A 17,111-nucleotide genomic window follows, 5' to 3' on the forward strand; every position below is an offset into this window, starting at 1 on the left:
AAAGATGATCGTGGCAGAAAAAGCTGATCGTGGAAAACTTAGTTCCACTAATGAATGTTAGTGGAAATGATAGTGTGTGAAAAAACACACCCATTGAAAAAAATAAAATGCGTTTGCCGGGAGTCGAACCCGGGTCTATTGCTTGGAAGGCAATTATCCTAACCGTTGGACTACAAACGCAAGCTGGCGTCTTGAATTGAAGTCTGCCAAACAAGTTTGCAGACAAAGAGATCAGAAATGATTGTACTGAAATGCACTTTGACATGAAAAGCGCACATCCATGGAGCACGTTGACGTGGCCAAATGACCATTCCTTCTTTTGAGGACTAAGGTTATGTTTGTTTGGATTTAATTTTAGATGTTTAAATTTTAAGCATTTAATTAAATAAGTGCTTAATTAATTAAATAAAAATTGTTTAATAAAGTTAAATTTTGAAAGTCTAGAGTTTTTGATGCAGTACTCATATGCTAGTCCACTATTTTTTTTCTTTTCACTTTTGACCCCATCTTTACTATTATTTTATTTTTATCATTTCTCAAAATAATAAAAATTGAAAATTAAAAAGAAAAAAGAAAAAAAGAGGAGAGAGCATATCAAGATTTGGGAAAGGGGGCAATGATAGTCATCGATTCCGACCACCACCGCCCTAATCTAGGTCACCAGCGATATCGTGGGTCACCGGCGTCAAAATCTTGCCCCCTCTCTCTCTCTCTTTCTCAGAGAGGGAGGGGATCCGAGGAAAATTCCCATTGGTGACTTCACTAGAGGGGTGGTTGTCAACGATTGGCCCATCGATGCCGAGAATCAAGGATGGAAAGGGGGAGGGCTCAGTCGCCTCCTCCCTCTCTCTCTTTCAAGTCTAATGCTAAGCAGTGGATTGATTTGCAAAACTTGAAAAGTTTAGGGACACTGCTGTAAGGAATAGACAATGGCCACCCAGCAGAGCGAGTTAGCTCAAAATGATTGAATGATTAAGTATGTTTTCATTTACTTAATCATTAAACACTTTTTTGATTGAATCATTAAGTTAACTAAATTTTTTTTTGGTATTATCAAATGTGCTAAACTCAATTAAGTGCTGAATGATTAAGTTCAACACTTAATTTGAGTTATCAAAAGCATCCTAAGTCGGGTTGAATATCGTGGGGACAGGTTAACTTTCATCTGGATAAAGCTGCTTTAATCACTTCCTTTGTGTCATGGCCCAAGAAAAAATCCCTTTCTGCGTGTCTGGTCAGTGAAAGCATACAAAGTTGGAAAGCTACATGTCGAGAGAGGGACATAGAAAGATGATCACTCTATGGCGTGTAAAACAACTTGATGATGACTCGGGTTTTCTCGTGACTAAAAACAGTACAGAAATGTTCGTGGAGTATAAAATAGCTCCTAAAACTTACCAACACAAGCCATCTCAATAACTGGAAAAGAAGAAACAATCCATTACAATGGAGCTGACTGCTGCAGCAGTAAACCTTCGCTCCGTGCTTGGACGCCAAGTTTCAGAGCTAAGCAGTGCGGCAGCGGCAGATTCGCATGTGGAGGAGGAGGTAGACGACGAGCTTCGGTTACAGTGGGCTGCCATTGCCAGACTGCCCACTATCAGGCTCCTCAGGACATCTCTCTTTGACCAAGCTGAAGCTGCAGGGAAGAAGAAGGTTGTTGTTGATGTCACGAAGCTCGGTGCCAACGAACGTCACTTGTTCATCGAGAAGCTCATCAGCCACATCGAGAGTGACAACCTCCGGCTCCTCCAGAAACTCCGGGAGAGGATTGACAGGCAATATAACTACTTTCGCAGCCTTTATTTAACTAAATCAACCAGTGCACCGATTGACTAGAAAGAATTCTTCTTTGCAGAGTTAATGTTAAATTACCCACTGTGGAGGTTCGGTTCGAGAATCTATCCGTGGAAGCAGAGTGCGAGGTAGTTCGAGGAAAGCCCCTCCCCACACTGTGGAATTCCCTCAGGAGATTGTTGTCGGTGAGTAGCCATCGGTTTGCAAGATGCATTAACTGTAGTCCAAGCAGTTTTGACTGCTGTTGAATCGACCCGAAGAATTTCCAAAAGTTTCTAGTAGACTTATCGGGATATCATCTTCTAAATAGATTTCCATGGAGGTCATATCTTGCAAGTCTCAAGAAAGAAAGATCAGGATTCTACATAATGTCAGCGGAATCATCAAACCATCAAGGTAACCAAATTACTGATCGACATAGCGGGACTTTGTCTATTATTCATGCTCTATCACTAGCAGGCCAAAAAAAAAAAAGGTTTCTATAAATGGGATATCTGTATGGACGCGATCTATAGGAAGATAATCACCGACTCACCAGTAGTTTTAGCTGCAAGAGATTGAGATAAATTGCTCTTCACAAATGCTTGCTTGCTTCTGGTGCAGGTTGACACTTCTACTGGGGTCTCCCGGGTGCGGAAAAACGACTTTACTCATGGCTCTTGCTGGAAAATTAAATCACTCTCTTGAGGTCAGGATAGCAAATTTCATTTGTCACCTTTTACTCTGTTCACCTACTAGGAAACATTGTATTGATCATAAATGTCCATGACTGTAGTGTTTCGCCTCAACAATTAACATCTATACGTAACGGAATTTGTGGCGCGCCATATTGGAAACATGACCCATCCCTGTTACCTCTTTCCATTAGGTTAGCGGAGACATATCATATAACGGTTACAGGCTAGATGAGTTCGTTCCTCAGAAAACATCCGCTTACATTAGCCAACATGATGAGCACATACCCGAAATGACAGTGAGGGAAACCATCGACTTCTCAGCACGCTGCCAGGGCATTGGAAGCAGGGCTGGTACACACTTCTTGTTTCTTTTTTTATCTTCCGTTCTGTAATTTATGAACAGCAGTAACTTTTTCTTGATTGCTGCATTTGAAGACATGATGATGGAGGTTAGCAAAATAGAGAGAAGAGAAGGTATTGTCCCCGATCTGGACATCGACACATACATGAAGGTAACCGTAGGAGTTTGGGATCATTTCCTACCTTTCTTTAACTGAACTTGACGGACTGATAATGCACGAAACAGGCCATTTCTGTTCAAGGACAAGAGAGAAATCTTCAAACCGACTACATTTTAAAGGTACAGTGTTGTTCCAGGTGGAACGAAGAGAGCTACATTGCTCAAAAAGAATTTTCTTTCTTTTTTACAGACTGAAAATGGACAAACAAAACTTTTGTCATTTTAGATCCTTGGACTGGATATCTGCGCCAATATAATGGTCGGTGATGCACTAAGGAGAGGAATTTCAGGTGGCCAAAAGAGAAGGCTAACAACAGGTGATAATACGAAACAAAAATTCTGCAATCTATATATCATTGCTCAACACTTAGTTTTCTCATAGAAAGCTTAAGTTGGTAATTTGATCTAACCAGGAGAGATGATTGTCGGTCCGATGAAAACTCTCTTCATGGATGACATCTCGACTGGGTTGGACAGCTCGACGACCTACCAGATAGTGTCCTGCCTTCAGCACTTAGTGCACCTAACAGATGCAACAGCCTTTGTCTCACTTCTTCAGCCTGCACCTGAAACATTCAATCTGTTTGATGATTTAGTACTGATGTCAGAGGGAAAAATCGTCTACCATGGTCCACGAAACTCTGCGCTCGAATTTTTTCAGCACTGCGGTTTCAAGTGTCCCAAAAGGAAAGGTGTCGCGGACTTCCTTCAGGAGGTAAAAGCTCTCTCAGTTTTGGAGAGTTCCTAGATAGAATGCCATGCGGAAAAGTTCCCAAATGCATTGATCAGTATGAATTGTAGCTCTTACAGCACGGAAAAAATTTGAAAGGCAACTTATTTCAGATCAATTTAAGAGCTCGAATTAATTAAAATGCATGGTAATAGATTTACTACATAAAAGTAATGCCACTTACGTTCAGGTACTTTCCCGGAAAGATCAAGCGCAGTATTGGTGCCGCTCGGACATTCTATACAGCTACATTTCGGTGGATCAGTTCTGCGAGATGTTTAGGAAAAGTTACATGGGGCAAAATTTACAGGATGGGCTCTCTGTTGCATACGATAGATCTCAATCCCACGAAGTTGCCCTTTCGTTCAGCACCTATTCTTTGAGCAAAAAGGAAATATTTAAAGCATGCATGAGCCGAGAGTTGCTTCTCATGAAGCGTAACTCCTTCATCTACGTATTCAAAACGATGCAGGTGATTTCTTCATCAGCAAATCTTCATATACGATTGAAGGCATATATTATTGATAACATATGAAAATTTCCAGATGACATATACTATTGAAGGCATTTGCATATTATTGTATAGTATAAACATTTTCCAAGCTCATTTGTTTATCCTTACCTTATTCCATAGCTTATTGTCACGGCGCTCATCACAATGACGGTATTCATACGAACTGAAATGCATGTGGACTTGACCCATGGCAACTATTTGATGGGAGCCCTATTCTACACGCTCATCAGGCTTTTGACTAACGGAGTGGCTGAGCTTACACTAACAGTGTCGAGACTTCCTGTATTCTACAAGCAACAATCGTTTTACCTATACCCAGCTTGGGCTTACTGCATCTCATCCTCTCTCCTAAAGATCCCGTTTTCGCTAATGGACTCCCTTTTGTGGACCGCAATGACTTATTATGTTATAGGATACAGCCCCGAGTTCTCAAGGTAAGAACAAGCACACACTGCTCGGTATATTCCTCTGCGAGAATGTTACATAACTTGCAATAAAATGCTTCCTGACTCTTCTGTACTTGTACTAGATTTTTCTACCATTTTCTTCTGTTGTTTGCTCTGCACCTCGCCTCAACGTCAATCTGCCGTTTGATTGCCTCCATTTTCAAGACTATAGTAGCAGCAACGACTTTCGGCTCTTTGACGTTAGTGCTAATGCTTATGTTTGGAGGCTTCATTCTTCCACGTCGTAAGTACACTTATTTGCAACTCTTAGTCATTAGTTTGGATGCACGGAAAAAGTACTCAAGCGTAACAAAATGAGTTCATCTACTGGCTGCAGCATCTTTACCTTCGTGGTTAAGGTGGGGTTTCTGGCTTTCTCCAATGACGTACGGAGAAATCGGCATAACGTTGAACGAATTTCTTGCTCCCCGCTGGCAAGAGGTGCATTTGCTGCTCTTCTGAACCATTTCATTCTTCTTTTCCCCATTTCAATAAAATTTTCTGGTATGTAGGTTTCGAGCAGAGGTACTACACTTGGAGGGGATCTCTTAACTAGCCATGGGTTAAACTTCGATGGCTACTTTTATTGGATATCATTAGCGGCACTTTTTGGTTTGACAGTACTGTTTGATGTCGGCTTCATTTTAGCCTTAACATACACAAATCGTAAGTCTTTATAACCTTTCTTGACATTGCCAGCTAAATTTGCACCGACTACTGACATTAATGAAAACTAACCACTTGGTTACAGCTCTGGGGATGTCTCGAGTTGTTATTTCTCAGAAGAAGCTCAGCACATTGCAGAGACAGGAAGCACATACAAATAGCACCCGATCAGAAAATAGTTCAACCATTCATTCATCTGCTAAAACGTCCAAAGAGAGGAGTGCAAGTACAGGTGATAGAAACTCATAGAACGAAAAAGAATTGCATAACCCGAAGTAGTCGGTTCATCTTATATACATGACATTATTATGATCGTGACATGGTTTTGTTTTCAGGAAAAATGGCCCTTCCATTCGAACCTCTCTCGATATCATTCAAGAATGTGCAGTATTATGTCGATACACCCCCAGTAATGACAAACATCTAATCATATAAACAAACTTTTAGCGAATCCACACATACAGAGCGTTATATGTTTGAGCTTATTCTTTTCTGGACAGGAAATGATGGCGCGTGGTTTCAAAGAAAAGAAGCTCCAACTACTCTGTGATATCACGGGAGCATTTAGGCCCGGGGTTCTGACAGCCTTAATGGGTGTTAGTGGGGCTGGAAAGACAACCTTGATGGATGTTCTCTCGGGACGGAAAACAGATGGGACTATTGAAGGAGATATCAGAGTTGGAGGGTTCCCGAAAGTTCAGAAGACATTTGCTCGAGTATCAGGCTATTGCGAGCAGTTCGACATACATTCTCCCCATATTACCGTAGAAGAATCCATCATGTACTCCGCTTGGTTGAGGTTACCTGTGGAGATTAGCTCTGAAACAAAAACGGTACGACTTCCCCTTGTGAGACTCTAAATGACCATTTGCCAGTTGATTAATGAATGTGGCACTATATGTATTATTTTAAGTACTCGTTGCTTAACGTGAAGCTGATTAGATAAGATTGTCAGATAAACGTCTTCTAGTAGAATCTCATTACCATAACAATTCATCTGGCTCGGTTTCTCTGGCAATAACTAATAGCATCCTGCATGTCTAACAGAAGTTTGTAGAAGAAGTCATTGAAACGATCGAGCTCGATGATATAAAAGATTGTTTAGTTGGTCTACCTGGGCAAAGCGGCTTATCAACCGAGCAGAGGAAGAGGCTAACTATTGCGGTCGAGCTTGTCTCCAACCCGTCCATAATATTTATGGATGAGCCCACATCAGGTCTTGACGCAAGAGCAGCAGCGGTTGTTATGCGGACAGTGAAAAATGTTGTCAGCACAGGAAGGACGACAGTGTGCACAATCCACCAGCCGAGTATCGATGTCTTTGAAGCTTTCGATGAGGTAATTCATTCGACCGGAGAAAACATCAATATCAGCAAAAATACGAGTTATTGTTAAAAGCTAAATCCCATTTTTGCAGCTGATTTTGATGAAGTTAGGAGGGCGAATTATCTACTCTGGCAAGCTCGGTCATCACTCAAGTGAACTGATAAAGTATTTTGAGGTATGATAATTCACCAAACACTATCAGTGTAGGATTCGACTCGTATCTAGCTAGTTGTCCAAGAAATCCCCGTTTGTTCCAAGTGACTATTCCATGCTAAAGTAGTTAAGCTGCTCCACTTACTTATCTCATGATTTTCTGCCCCATAGGAAATTCCTGGTGTCCCGAAGATAACCGATAATTACAACCCAGCAACATGGATGCTAGAAGTTACTTCTGCATCGACTGAAGAAAAACTCGATTTGGATTTCTGTGTCAAATACAAGGAATCGGACCAGTACAAGTGTGTCGATAATCAACTCTCACTCCTAATTCTTAAGAAAGTACATGGAATCTTATTTTGATGGTTCTTGAAACTCTCTGCATCCTATGTTGTTTGTTCATAGGGCAACTGCTGAGCTGGTTCGACAATTAAGTGAACCGAATCCCATTTCAACAGACCTGCACTTCCCAACCCGTTATCCTCAACGTTTTCACGAACAGCTCACTGCGTGTCTGTGGAAACAACACCTGTCCTATTGGAGGAGTCCCGATTACAACTTGGTCCGCCTCATGTTTATGGTCATTTCATCTCTGCTTTTTGGGGCCTTGTTTTGGCAGAAAGGACAGGACATGTGAGTTAGCCGATTTCTTATACGGAAACTTATCTCAATAGATGATGAAATCTACATTACTACTTTACAAAATGATAAGAATTCTGACATGTTTCCCTTTTTATTGGTGCCATCGAAGTGCGAACGAGCAGGACCTGTTCAATGTTTTCGGGTCCATGTACATTGCTGTCATCTTTTTGGGCTTGAACTACTGTTCTTCGGTGCTTCCACTTGTGGCAACTGAGCGGACTGTCCTGTATAGGGAGACTTTCGCAGGAATGTACTCTTCGAGTGCTTATTCGTTTGCACAGGTTTGATTTTGTCCTCGAATTCATGAGTATGAGGAAAACATTACGTCTTCACAAATAACATAAACAGAAATTGGTTTTCACCCCTTATGTAGGTGATTGTCGAAATCCCATACATGCTAGTCCAATCAATTTTGTACACGGCAATTACCTACCCAATGATAGGGTTCTACTGGTCTGCACACAAGATCCTCTGGTACTTCTACACGACATTCTGCACATTCTCGTACTTTGTCTATCTTGGGATGCTGATGATGTCAGTGAGTTCAAATCTGCAAGTGGCTTCCGTTTTAGCATCTGCTGTCTACACCATATTGAATCTCTTCTCGGGATTCCTTATACCTGGACCAGTAAGCCATTCAAAACCGACTTCTTCATGTCAATTCATTATAGTTTTCATTCATTCGGTTGGTGAGAATCGACTTTCTGAATACATTGTCCAGTGAACAGATTTAGCTGAAATTTATAGGGGGAGCTAATAGACATATCTATGTGCAGAAAATTCCCAAGTGGTGGATATGGTGCTACTGGATCTGCCCAACATCTTGGTCCTTGAGGGGCTTCTTGACTTCCCAGTATGGAGATGTGGGAAAAGACATACTCATCTTTGGTGATCGAAAACAGATCAGTTCCTTCCTAGAAGATTACTACAGCTTCCACAACAGTCAGTTAGGAATCGTAGCTGTTGTCCTTGCTGTTTTCCCGATTGGTTATGCATCCTTGTTTGCATACTGCATCAGCAAGCTGAAGTTTCAAAGGCGATAATACATAGAATCGACGTCTGGGTATGCATACTTCCTTATCAATGTCTCTGTACTGTGAAGCGAATAGCACGTTCATCAATCATGATGTTGGCGGAACATAATACAAGAATAGTTCCCATTTCGGGATTTCTTGTTACAACAAATCATATCTTTTTCAGGCAATTCTCGAGAATGCTGCATTTATTCCCTGTATAAATCTGTTTAGTTGATTGCTGGTTTTGGAGCAATAAATCCACAGAACCTGAGGATAGTGTAAGAGAATGAGGCCAGATCGTAACGACCAGAATGTCGAGTAGCAAGAAACAAGAAGCATCCCGAGGTGTTTGAAAGTAGAGGAGGGAATGAAACAAGTCAAACTGACAGAAAACTTTCTGTAGGCGGATCAATAGAACCATCACAGAACGCTGTATGAGTGCAAACAAAACTGTTTTAATTAGTACGTGTTGAGTTGAGCATTTCATTTACGACAATGGATGAAACTGAAAACTGCAGCCCGACCAAGTAGGCAAGGAAGCTGCAATGAGAAATAGACCCTTGACGACACTCACCTTCCCAACTCAGGAGGATCTCAGGGGGAGAGGGCAAGATTTCAGTATAGTTCACAACCTGTTTCTTGGGCTACAAGCTTCCTCGCATTGATGACGTGACTCCAATCCTCTCGAGGCTTTTCTACTCATCCTCACCGACCTCTTTGAACAGAGGAGATGTGATCCTCTCAAACATAGCAGTCACTGTAGCCCGCTGCAGCTCGGATTCCTATTCTCTGATCTGCTGAGCCACTATCAGATCATAATAACACGCAGAGGAGGAAGTGTCACGTGCGATCTTCGGATCATCTGATTTGTTGACCAGTGACCAGAATTGTTGCTCAAGGCATCGAAGAATGCTATAATTTGACATAAGCCATGATCAAAGTTTCATCATAGTTTCCTTTCTTCATTACAAAATTCTGCAGAATGCAGATGCCTCAGATGCCCCTCGGACACATCTCAAGGCTCAACTGTCTTTTTGTCCTAACAATTTATTACCAATGTTGGAACTGCCCTGATCCTTTACACAATCGCAATACTCTCAACATAATGAGTAGCTTTGATCATGAGCGCCACACTACATGTTTCATTCTTCCATCAGTATATATAACAACAGCTAATATCTATCTAACGGTTAATTAATAATTCGATCAATGGACATGAACTTCATATACCACCACACATACAGTGAATTCTCCACATTGATCTAAATTTTCCAACAATCTATAAAGGGTCACCACATCCTAGATAATTCGGCGAGCAAGAGTGCAGACAGATGAAGAAAAGGATATGATTACATCGACCCGTACTTCAACCTCTCCCACCTGAATGGTCGGAAACCATAGACAACCTCCGGCGAGCTCTTGAACAGCAGAGCCACACAAACACATACAGCAGCAATCGCTACCATCGAGAACATCATTGGACGATACAAAAGGGATGTCCTCCCAGCAGTCCCATAATGGAACCTCTGTCGCTCACACAATCTGCATTGTCCCTGCAGAGCTCGGAGTTCAGAGCTCGTCTTCTTCTCGGTCTCAAAGATTGCGGCCTTCTCATTGGTACCGCTAGTATGGGTTCCAGACAAAGAAGTAGGAATATTGACTACTGAGTGCCCGGAATTGGATGTTCGGTTGATCTTCCTCTGGACCAGATGGATGTAGGAGTAATGGCGTCTTAGGCAAGCGTAGTCATTAGGGGTTAGGCCTGTGTTATCACGAGCAGTCTTCCACGCAATGAGGCCAACCTGAATAAGAAAGGTAAAACATGAAGCCTTCAATTTGATTGAAATGTATGGAAACCACAGAAATGGTCCTCAATAGTCTTCAGTGGATAGTATTTGAATCTACTGCAAAGGTTGTACTTCCACAGGGTACGGTCTCCGTTCAGCTGATAGGTTTGCAGTAAAGGATGGTATCTATTTTTTAATTGCTTAGAGCGCCAAATCGCTCAAAATTAAATGTAAAGGGCCTCCAAAACTTGTCATGTTTTTCTATTAGTTATTCAGTTTTTGAAAGAACAAAAATCAGAAAACCGGATCATTCTTTTCTGAGTTTTCATAAGCAAACAGAGAGTAAAGACAAGAAGCAAAGAGGAAGGAATTTTGTAGGAGGATAATTACCGATGTGGGATCATTTGTCAGGGCATCCAAAACAAGGTCAGAACCAGCTGTGCTAGCCGCTATGTGCAGCGGAGTTAGCCCACCAGGTCCAGCAGCATCTGGCTTAAATACATAGCAGTTCTGGAGCGGATCAGCCTTCGATTCCATCTCAGAACCCAATTCTTCACTCGGGACATAGCGTAATAAAAATTCAACCATTGCCCTACAATTTCTCTGCACAGCTCTGTGAAGAAGACCCATATCCAACAACACTCGATTGATGGGTTGGTGTTCCTCAGGGCCCACCACCCCACCAAAGAGAATGCCCAGAAGCTTCTTAACCACGGCACACCAGTCCTTTTCGACTGCAAAGTCCACTAGCCACTTGAACCGTTCAAGAGGGAAGAGACTAAAATCATACAGGTCTACAGCTTTAAGTCGAAGTTTCAAGTGGTTGCATTGAAGGAGCCAACCCATCTCGTTTATAAAATCAAGGGCTTGATCTCTAGCTTTGGCCCTTTCATGGTCTTCGATTACTGTGTCAATTGCATTCTCCAGTGTACGGATTTCTGAACAGACTTCTTCCTCCGCAATGATAAATGGAAAGAAACTGCTGTTGAAACTGCAGTCCTCGACCTAAAAACAGGGTCCCGTCATCAAAATTTTGACAATTTGCAAGTAAAACAAAGAAATTAGAGCGACAAGTAACACCCTAAAATGGGGGGAATGATTATCAAATGATACTGAATCAAATTGTCAATGAATAAAGCTTTTCAAGCTCCCGGAAAGAAAAGTGAGGGGCTTCAAAGAAATCAGAGTGACAAGAAATGACCTAAGAGGGAGGAGGGGGGGTGGGAAATGGTTTTCAAATGATACTGAATCAAAATGTCGATGAATAAAGCTTTTCAAGCTCCTGGCAAGAAAAGTGAGGGACTTCAAATAGCCAAATGCTAAAACAAAAAAAGTAAAGCTGGAAGAAATGGCTAGAATGTAACCTCGATAAACCCCCTCCCACAAACTCCCGGTATAGAACAGCGAAAGGTAAGGCACTGGGGCTCATCAGGATCCTCAACTGTTCGATCTACTTCTATAAGTTCATTACAATTTCTCTGGGTGAGATATTTTCCTTCGAGTGTGCATAGTAACCTGAACAAGGAGACCAAAATTAGTATCTGTTGTAGCCTGAGTACTTTGACATATTGAGAACAGATAAAATGGGGTTACCTCGAGGTGGATTCTAAAAGATTAAAGCCTTTGACTAAAAATTGGGCACTCTCAGAAACTGATACTGCGATAGGTTTAATGATCGCAATCCTGCAGTTCTCATTGTTTCTCAGTGGCAACAGTGTGTCCAGAACAATGCTGCCTGCAAGACAAGTATCATAGTCAGATTTTACTTCTTTTCCTGCTAAGTTGAGAACAGTCATTTCTTTGAAAAGGGAGGAGAAAAACTACAGACCATTATAGGCAAATGCCACGGAGCTTCGTACCCTAGTGAAAACCCACCCTGTTCTCCAAAAAGAATCATTCGATGCCTCTAAAAGCCTCCTCAAATTGGATCCAAGATCACGGCACAGCTGTAGATAAGAACTATAATCAGACACTGGTATTTTTTTTTTATTGCATTGAATTATTTTCAGTAAGTAAATTAGATGCAATTGTATATGAGTGCACCTCCTCCCAGATGGACTTTTTGAGACGAAGATATACAGTCAAAATGATGCACCCAGGCCTAATGTAGCTCTCAATGTCCGTTGGACTCTGGGATAGCCAATCAAGAATCTGAGCATTCGAAGTATTGGAAAATAAATTATTAGTTCTGAAAAAAAAATATGAAAGAGGCTGAAACCGAAAGACAAGACCCTAAGAATCCAGCCAATATATTGGAAATCACCTGTTTCCGCAAATCATGAGGAAGATCATTGGGATCTTTCCCAAACAATTTAAACACGATTCGATCAGTCCGGCTCTGAGAAATCATATGACAAGAATTAGTCTAAAAATGACCCATGATGCTGCCAAAAAGTAATCTAATTTATCCTTCCAAAAGAATCAGATAAGAGCAAATCATACACAATAACTACGAGCTGTACCTGAGCTTCTCCACTGGAGCTAGATGGAGACCCTGTGGAAGTTGAATTTGAGGTCGAACTATTCGGAGCTGGACTCACTCTTTGATAGTCTTTTTCTTCTATTTCAGGGACACCTGGAGACCCATTTCCTAGATTGACAGCACGCTCCTTGTGTAAATTCTCCATGCACTCCTCCTCGCAAACATTATTTAAGTCAAAGTTATTTATTCTGCTCCTCCCAACTATAGCCTCAGTCTCGTTCCGCTGGGGAAGGTGGAACTCTGTAGAAGGAAACTGCACCATGGACTTTAAAGTCGATGAATTTCCTAGGTTCTTGCCCTGAGCAGTAGCATCAATATTATGGGCAACATCAGATGAGGGTTGTTTAATGTTTAGCTCGACCGGCCTGGCAGGTTCTTGAAAATTTGAGCCACTGGCTTTTGCAGATTCAGGACCAGTTGAGGGCACAGCATTCTTCGCTTCCTGCAGTAACCTTGAAATATTCTGCTGGTTACCTGACCCAGCAAGGTTACTCAGCAAATGAGAGAGAAGATCCCAATCCTTGGTTTGATCTGAACAACTTGCTGCAAGTCCAAAGAAGCTGAAATCACACATGAGTTCCTAAGAACATCTCTTTCAGCCAAAAGAGATGGAAAAAAATGCCGATTAGTTCCTAAGTTCCTGAATACTCCTCATCACATGCAATGTAGGATTAACATGATTGGACAGAAGACCGAAGAAACCACAAAAGAATAGTCATTACCATGACAAGGAACCAGAACCTGCCTTCTAATTTTGCATCAAATTACTAACTTTCCACACGGACTGACATGAACACACAACCATCAACCTATTTGCATCAAATGACTAACTTTGCACATATTGGTATGGTCCAGGTATCGTGCTCTCATAGCCTTCACTTTTGTCTTTTTGTCTTATTTTACCCCTTTTACATTGGCAACCATAAGCTTTCATTGCTGTATATAGGGGCAATAAAAAGAGCTTAAGTATTAATAGCATAACTACTTACATTGCATATTAGCTAGTATCCGCAATAAACTAATCAATACATAATTGCCATCCCTTTCACTGTTGAAAGAGACTCCGTTAGCTATGGGATCAGGATGCGTTTTCCTCCTCCGCCTGTTATGTCCTGCCAAACGGCGACGACAGCTTCTCTTTCCTTCATCAAACTCTTGAAGAGCATGAAACCTGCCACAAAGTGCAAGAGAGTCATTTCTAACATTGGAGGAAAACTCGCAACACTATTGGACCATATTGGGGCGCTGACTGAACCATAATTGACAAGGAACTTTTGGGTGATCTTTCCAAGCCAGGTGCCAATTAAGGAGGTCGTTAGGATGGTGTCACAGGCTTGCTAGCATGAAACTAGGTAATGGTCTGCATAGTGCATGGCTAATTGGGCATAATTAACCGAATACGAGCATCTAATTGCTTCTCCCTTGCCATGTCATTGACGGGGACAACATTTGAAACTTTTCCGCAGTGAGGACATTCGGTCATAATGTAAACGACGAAATCAAGAATAAAAATCTTTTTTCAGCTGTAGGACCCGACTAACCTGCTACACTGCTGACAGAACCGCTGCAGAACATTCCCCACGATCGCTTCCCCTGCCTTAGAGTGCATCTCACAGACTTTATGCCTTCTGTGGTAATCCTTGGAATTGCTAAGATCGGCCTTACACCCTTCCACTTGACAGACAACGGCACTCGAAATCGAAATGGGGCCCACACATTTGGTCTTCTTCCCCACCTTGGAGTCCCCATCTGTGACGGGATAGACTTGCCCACCAAGCTTCAAACTGAGACAGCCAGCACCCTCGCCGAGCTCTTCATCCTCAATTAAAGCACCTCTCCTCCTCTTCTCCACTTCCCTTTTTTCACTTCCATAAATTGGATTGGCATCCTCTAAACTAGGCGGTTGGCCCTTCGAGAAACTACTGCTGCACGCCGCGTTATCAGGTCCTATGGGAAGAAACTGCCTACTCCTATAATCTAACTGTGCCGAACCTAAGGGACTCGCCCTGAATAGATCTCCATCCCATTTCCAATCATTCAAGTCCCACTCCGAGCTCTTCCTATCCACCCCTGCATCCGAAACCACGGGACCATAGAAATGCTGCGCTTTCTCTCCAGTAATCTTAGCCTCCATTCACTTAAGCATCAATCGTTCGAAATAATCCGTAACGCCACAACCCAATCAGCGAAACAGAGATCATGAAAGGAGTCGAAGGAATTCACATTTTACTGGAAGAATCAGGAAGCTCCACTGCGTAAAACAATTCAGCCTTGCAAATCGTACTGCTGAGTCCGAAATCCTAATCATCTGTCATTGAGACCTCCAAGAAATCAAGAAACGGCACGCTCGGATCCAATAGAGGGGCCCCGGAATCACAGAACCCCACAAGAACATAACTCCAATCCTTACCCACAAATCTTCAGTACCATATCCGGAAACCCACGCGATCCCTGAGACGAAAGATTGAAACTTTAGCTCAAGAAATCGGATTACTCCCCTGGGTGGAGATAAAACGAACAACAGGAGCTCGAAATGCCCCTACGGCGGTAGGCTGATGGACTGGTGAGCTGCAGCAGCTGGAGATTCCAGATATAGCCTCACGGAAGGGAGAGAGGGAAGGAGGTAGGGAGAATAAGCAAACAACAGTTGCTGCTCAAAAGAGCTGACGGGCAGAAATTAGGAAAAGGGCAGAGAAAAAGTTGATGGGAGAGTCGGGTTTTGGTATATTTCATTGCACTGTAAAATCCATTCACACCAATCACAGACAGAGACTAGAGAGAGAGAGAGAGAGAGAGAGAGAGACGGGTCAGGACAGAAGACGGCAGTGGGCTAATTATTTTCTTGCAACGACATGTAAGGGAATCTGAAGCCCCGACCGACCCAAGCAGACAGAGGGAACCAGAGAAAGAGAGAGAGAGCAGTACGAGGAGAAAAGAAAGACAATCTTGACGAAGACGGTGTGAACTCCGATGTATGTTCAGGTTCTGCGGGCAGGTCGAAACCGGGTTGAAGAGACCGAAACTTTTTAATTGACATAAGAGGATCTACTGTTCCTCGAAAAGGATCTATCGTCGCCTCTGAAGCTCATCCCCACCCGACACGACACGGAATTAAAGTAGGAGGATACGGCAGTGTTCGCCGTTCGCTCACTCGCGTCTCACACATCCCCCCCCCCCCCCCCCCCCCCCCCCCTCCCCGACTCTGCTTCGCCACCGTTCTTCACCAATTATCAATCATCATGTATGATAACAAGAGAAACACGACTAATTCGATGAAGAAAATAGGTAAGGGGATTGAATTGAAAGTACTCTTTTATTCTTTATGTCTTTATTCATCTATTAGATTTATGTGTTTTTCTCCAAAATAATAAAACAAAGACTTCCATCGATAAACACAGTTTTTTTTTAAAAAAAAAAAAAAAAAAACCACCTAGCTGCATTTTCAGTGTGTATTTTTTGAAATCAGGTTGGAATATTAAAAATGTATTACTCGTGAGCTTGGTATACAAATAAATAAAAGAATATAATAATACAAATCGAATTCACAAACTTTTTAACTCCTAAATGAGAACATGAAATTCTACGTTATGTTCATTTTTTTCTATTTTTAACACCAATACAGTGTTTTTTTTTTTAAATTTTCTTACTATAGTAAAATGCCATGCGTGACAATGAGGTTGGCTGTGAGCACTAAAGTCCACCTGAAGTTGGTAAGAATCGGAGTAAAGGATTCTTTCTATTTCAGTATTTCTCTTCAATGATTATCCTTCTTCTTCTTCTTTTTTTGTTGGGGGGTAAATCTTCAACGATTATTTTTACTATTTATGATATCTTTTAACTTTTAAAAAAATGCTGACTTCGGCTCTCTTTCTTTTTTTTCTTTTTTCTTTTTTTATGTGTTTCGTCAGTTATCAATTAGCAAACTACGGAGATGGGTCTCTTCTCATTGCGTCTTCATAACTAATCAGGTGGCGTAAAACGAGGATGAACCTGACCAGTCAAAACTAATTATTAGACTCTGAATCTAATCGAAAATGTTGAATCACAAAATTTAGAGAAAATCACTTACATATCTCACGCTGAAAAAAAATTTCCAAAAAATTCAATTGTTGCTCCATATGCAGTTGATGAATGTGTACACAGGGACGGAGGGACATGTCAGTGAGGGGGAGGGGGCAATTGCCCCTCTTTGATCCTCCCCAAAACCCCATTTTTACATAAATACTGTGGAAGATAATTTGCTTTTATAATATCTAATATCAACTCCTCAATTGACCAAAAAAGGTTTGCCAATGACATATATAAATATAAATTAATATGTTAGTTAACAATTAACTCAACGGTAGTTAAAA

The 17,111-nt window shown here is 41.7% G+C and overlaps 2 protein-coding genes and 1 non-coding gene across 4 annotated transcripts; 1 reads left to right on the top strand and 2 right to left on the bottom strand.

Annotated features, from left to right (window-relative positions):
* Positions 1–108: 108 nt before the first annotated feature.
* Positions 109–180, bottom strand: TRNAG-UCC. The gene has a single exon. It is a non-coding gene; the product is annotated as a tRNA-Gly (tRNA).
* A 1,209-nt stretch (positions 181–1,389) lies between these two features.
* Positions 1,390–8,743, top strand: LOC116208484 (pleiotropic drug resistance protein 3-like). 2 transcript variants are annotated; one of them, XM_031541960.1, is made up of 24 exons: positions 1,390–1,778; positions 1,859–1,982; positions 2,108–2,193; positions 2,401–2,485; positions 2,666–2,825; positions 2,910–2,986; positions 3,061–3,114; positions 3,221–3,311; positions 3,408–3,709; positions 3,915–4,196; positions 4,359–4,672; positions 4,768–4,928; positions 5,022–5,125; positions 5,197–5,350; positions 5,436–5,582; positions 5,686–5,759; positions 5,851–6,183; positions 6,398–6,688; positions 6,768–6,851; positions 7,001–7,134; positions 7,238–7,465; positions 7,584–7,755; positions 7,823–8,102; positions 8,251–8,743. In XM_031541960.1, exons 1-24 carry the CDS (start codon positions 1,447–1,449, stop codon positions 8,364–8,366), a joined length of 4,185 nt encoding a protein of 1,394 aa, XP_031397820.1. In that variant the 5' UTR covers positions 1,390–1,446; the 3' UTR covers positions 8,367–8,743. The 2 variants fall into 2 exon arrangements, with proteins under 2 accessions (XP_031397820.1, XP_031397819.1); XM_031541959.1 differs by having other exon boundaries at positions 1,392–1,778; positions 7,848–8,102.
* Positions 8,744–9,422: 679 nt separating this feature from the next.
* On the bottom strand, positions 9,423–15,657 carry LOC116208485 (squamosa promoter-binding-like protein 1). Its single transcript, XM_031541961.1, has 11 exons — positions 15,303–15,657; positions 14,301–15,210; positions 13,749–13,930; positions 12,740–13,302; positions 12,541–12,615; positions 12,321–12,428; positions 12,106–12,223; positions 11,871–12,012; positions 11,642–11,792; positions 10,668–11,282; positions 9,423–10,292 (listed from the first exon to the last, which is right to left on the bottom strand). The coding sequence occupies exons 2-11, from the start codon at positions 14,891–14,893 to the stop codon at positions 9,840–9,842; spliced, it is 3,000 nt and encodes a 999-aa protein (XP_031397821.1). The 5' UTR covers positions 14,894–15,210; positions 15,303–15,657; the 3' UTR covers positions 9,423–9,839.
* Between the last annotated feature and the right edge of the window lie 1,454 nt (positions 15,658–17,111).

This window comes from Punica granatum, chromosome 5 (assembly GCF_007655135.1).
Source record: "Punica granatum isolate Tunisia-2019 chromosome 5, ASM765513v2, whole genome shotgun sequence".
NCBI lineage: Eukaryota > Viridiplantae > Streptophyta > Magnoliopsida > Myrtales > Lythraceae > Punica > Punica granatum.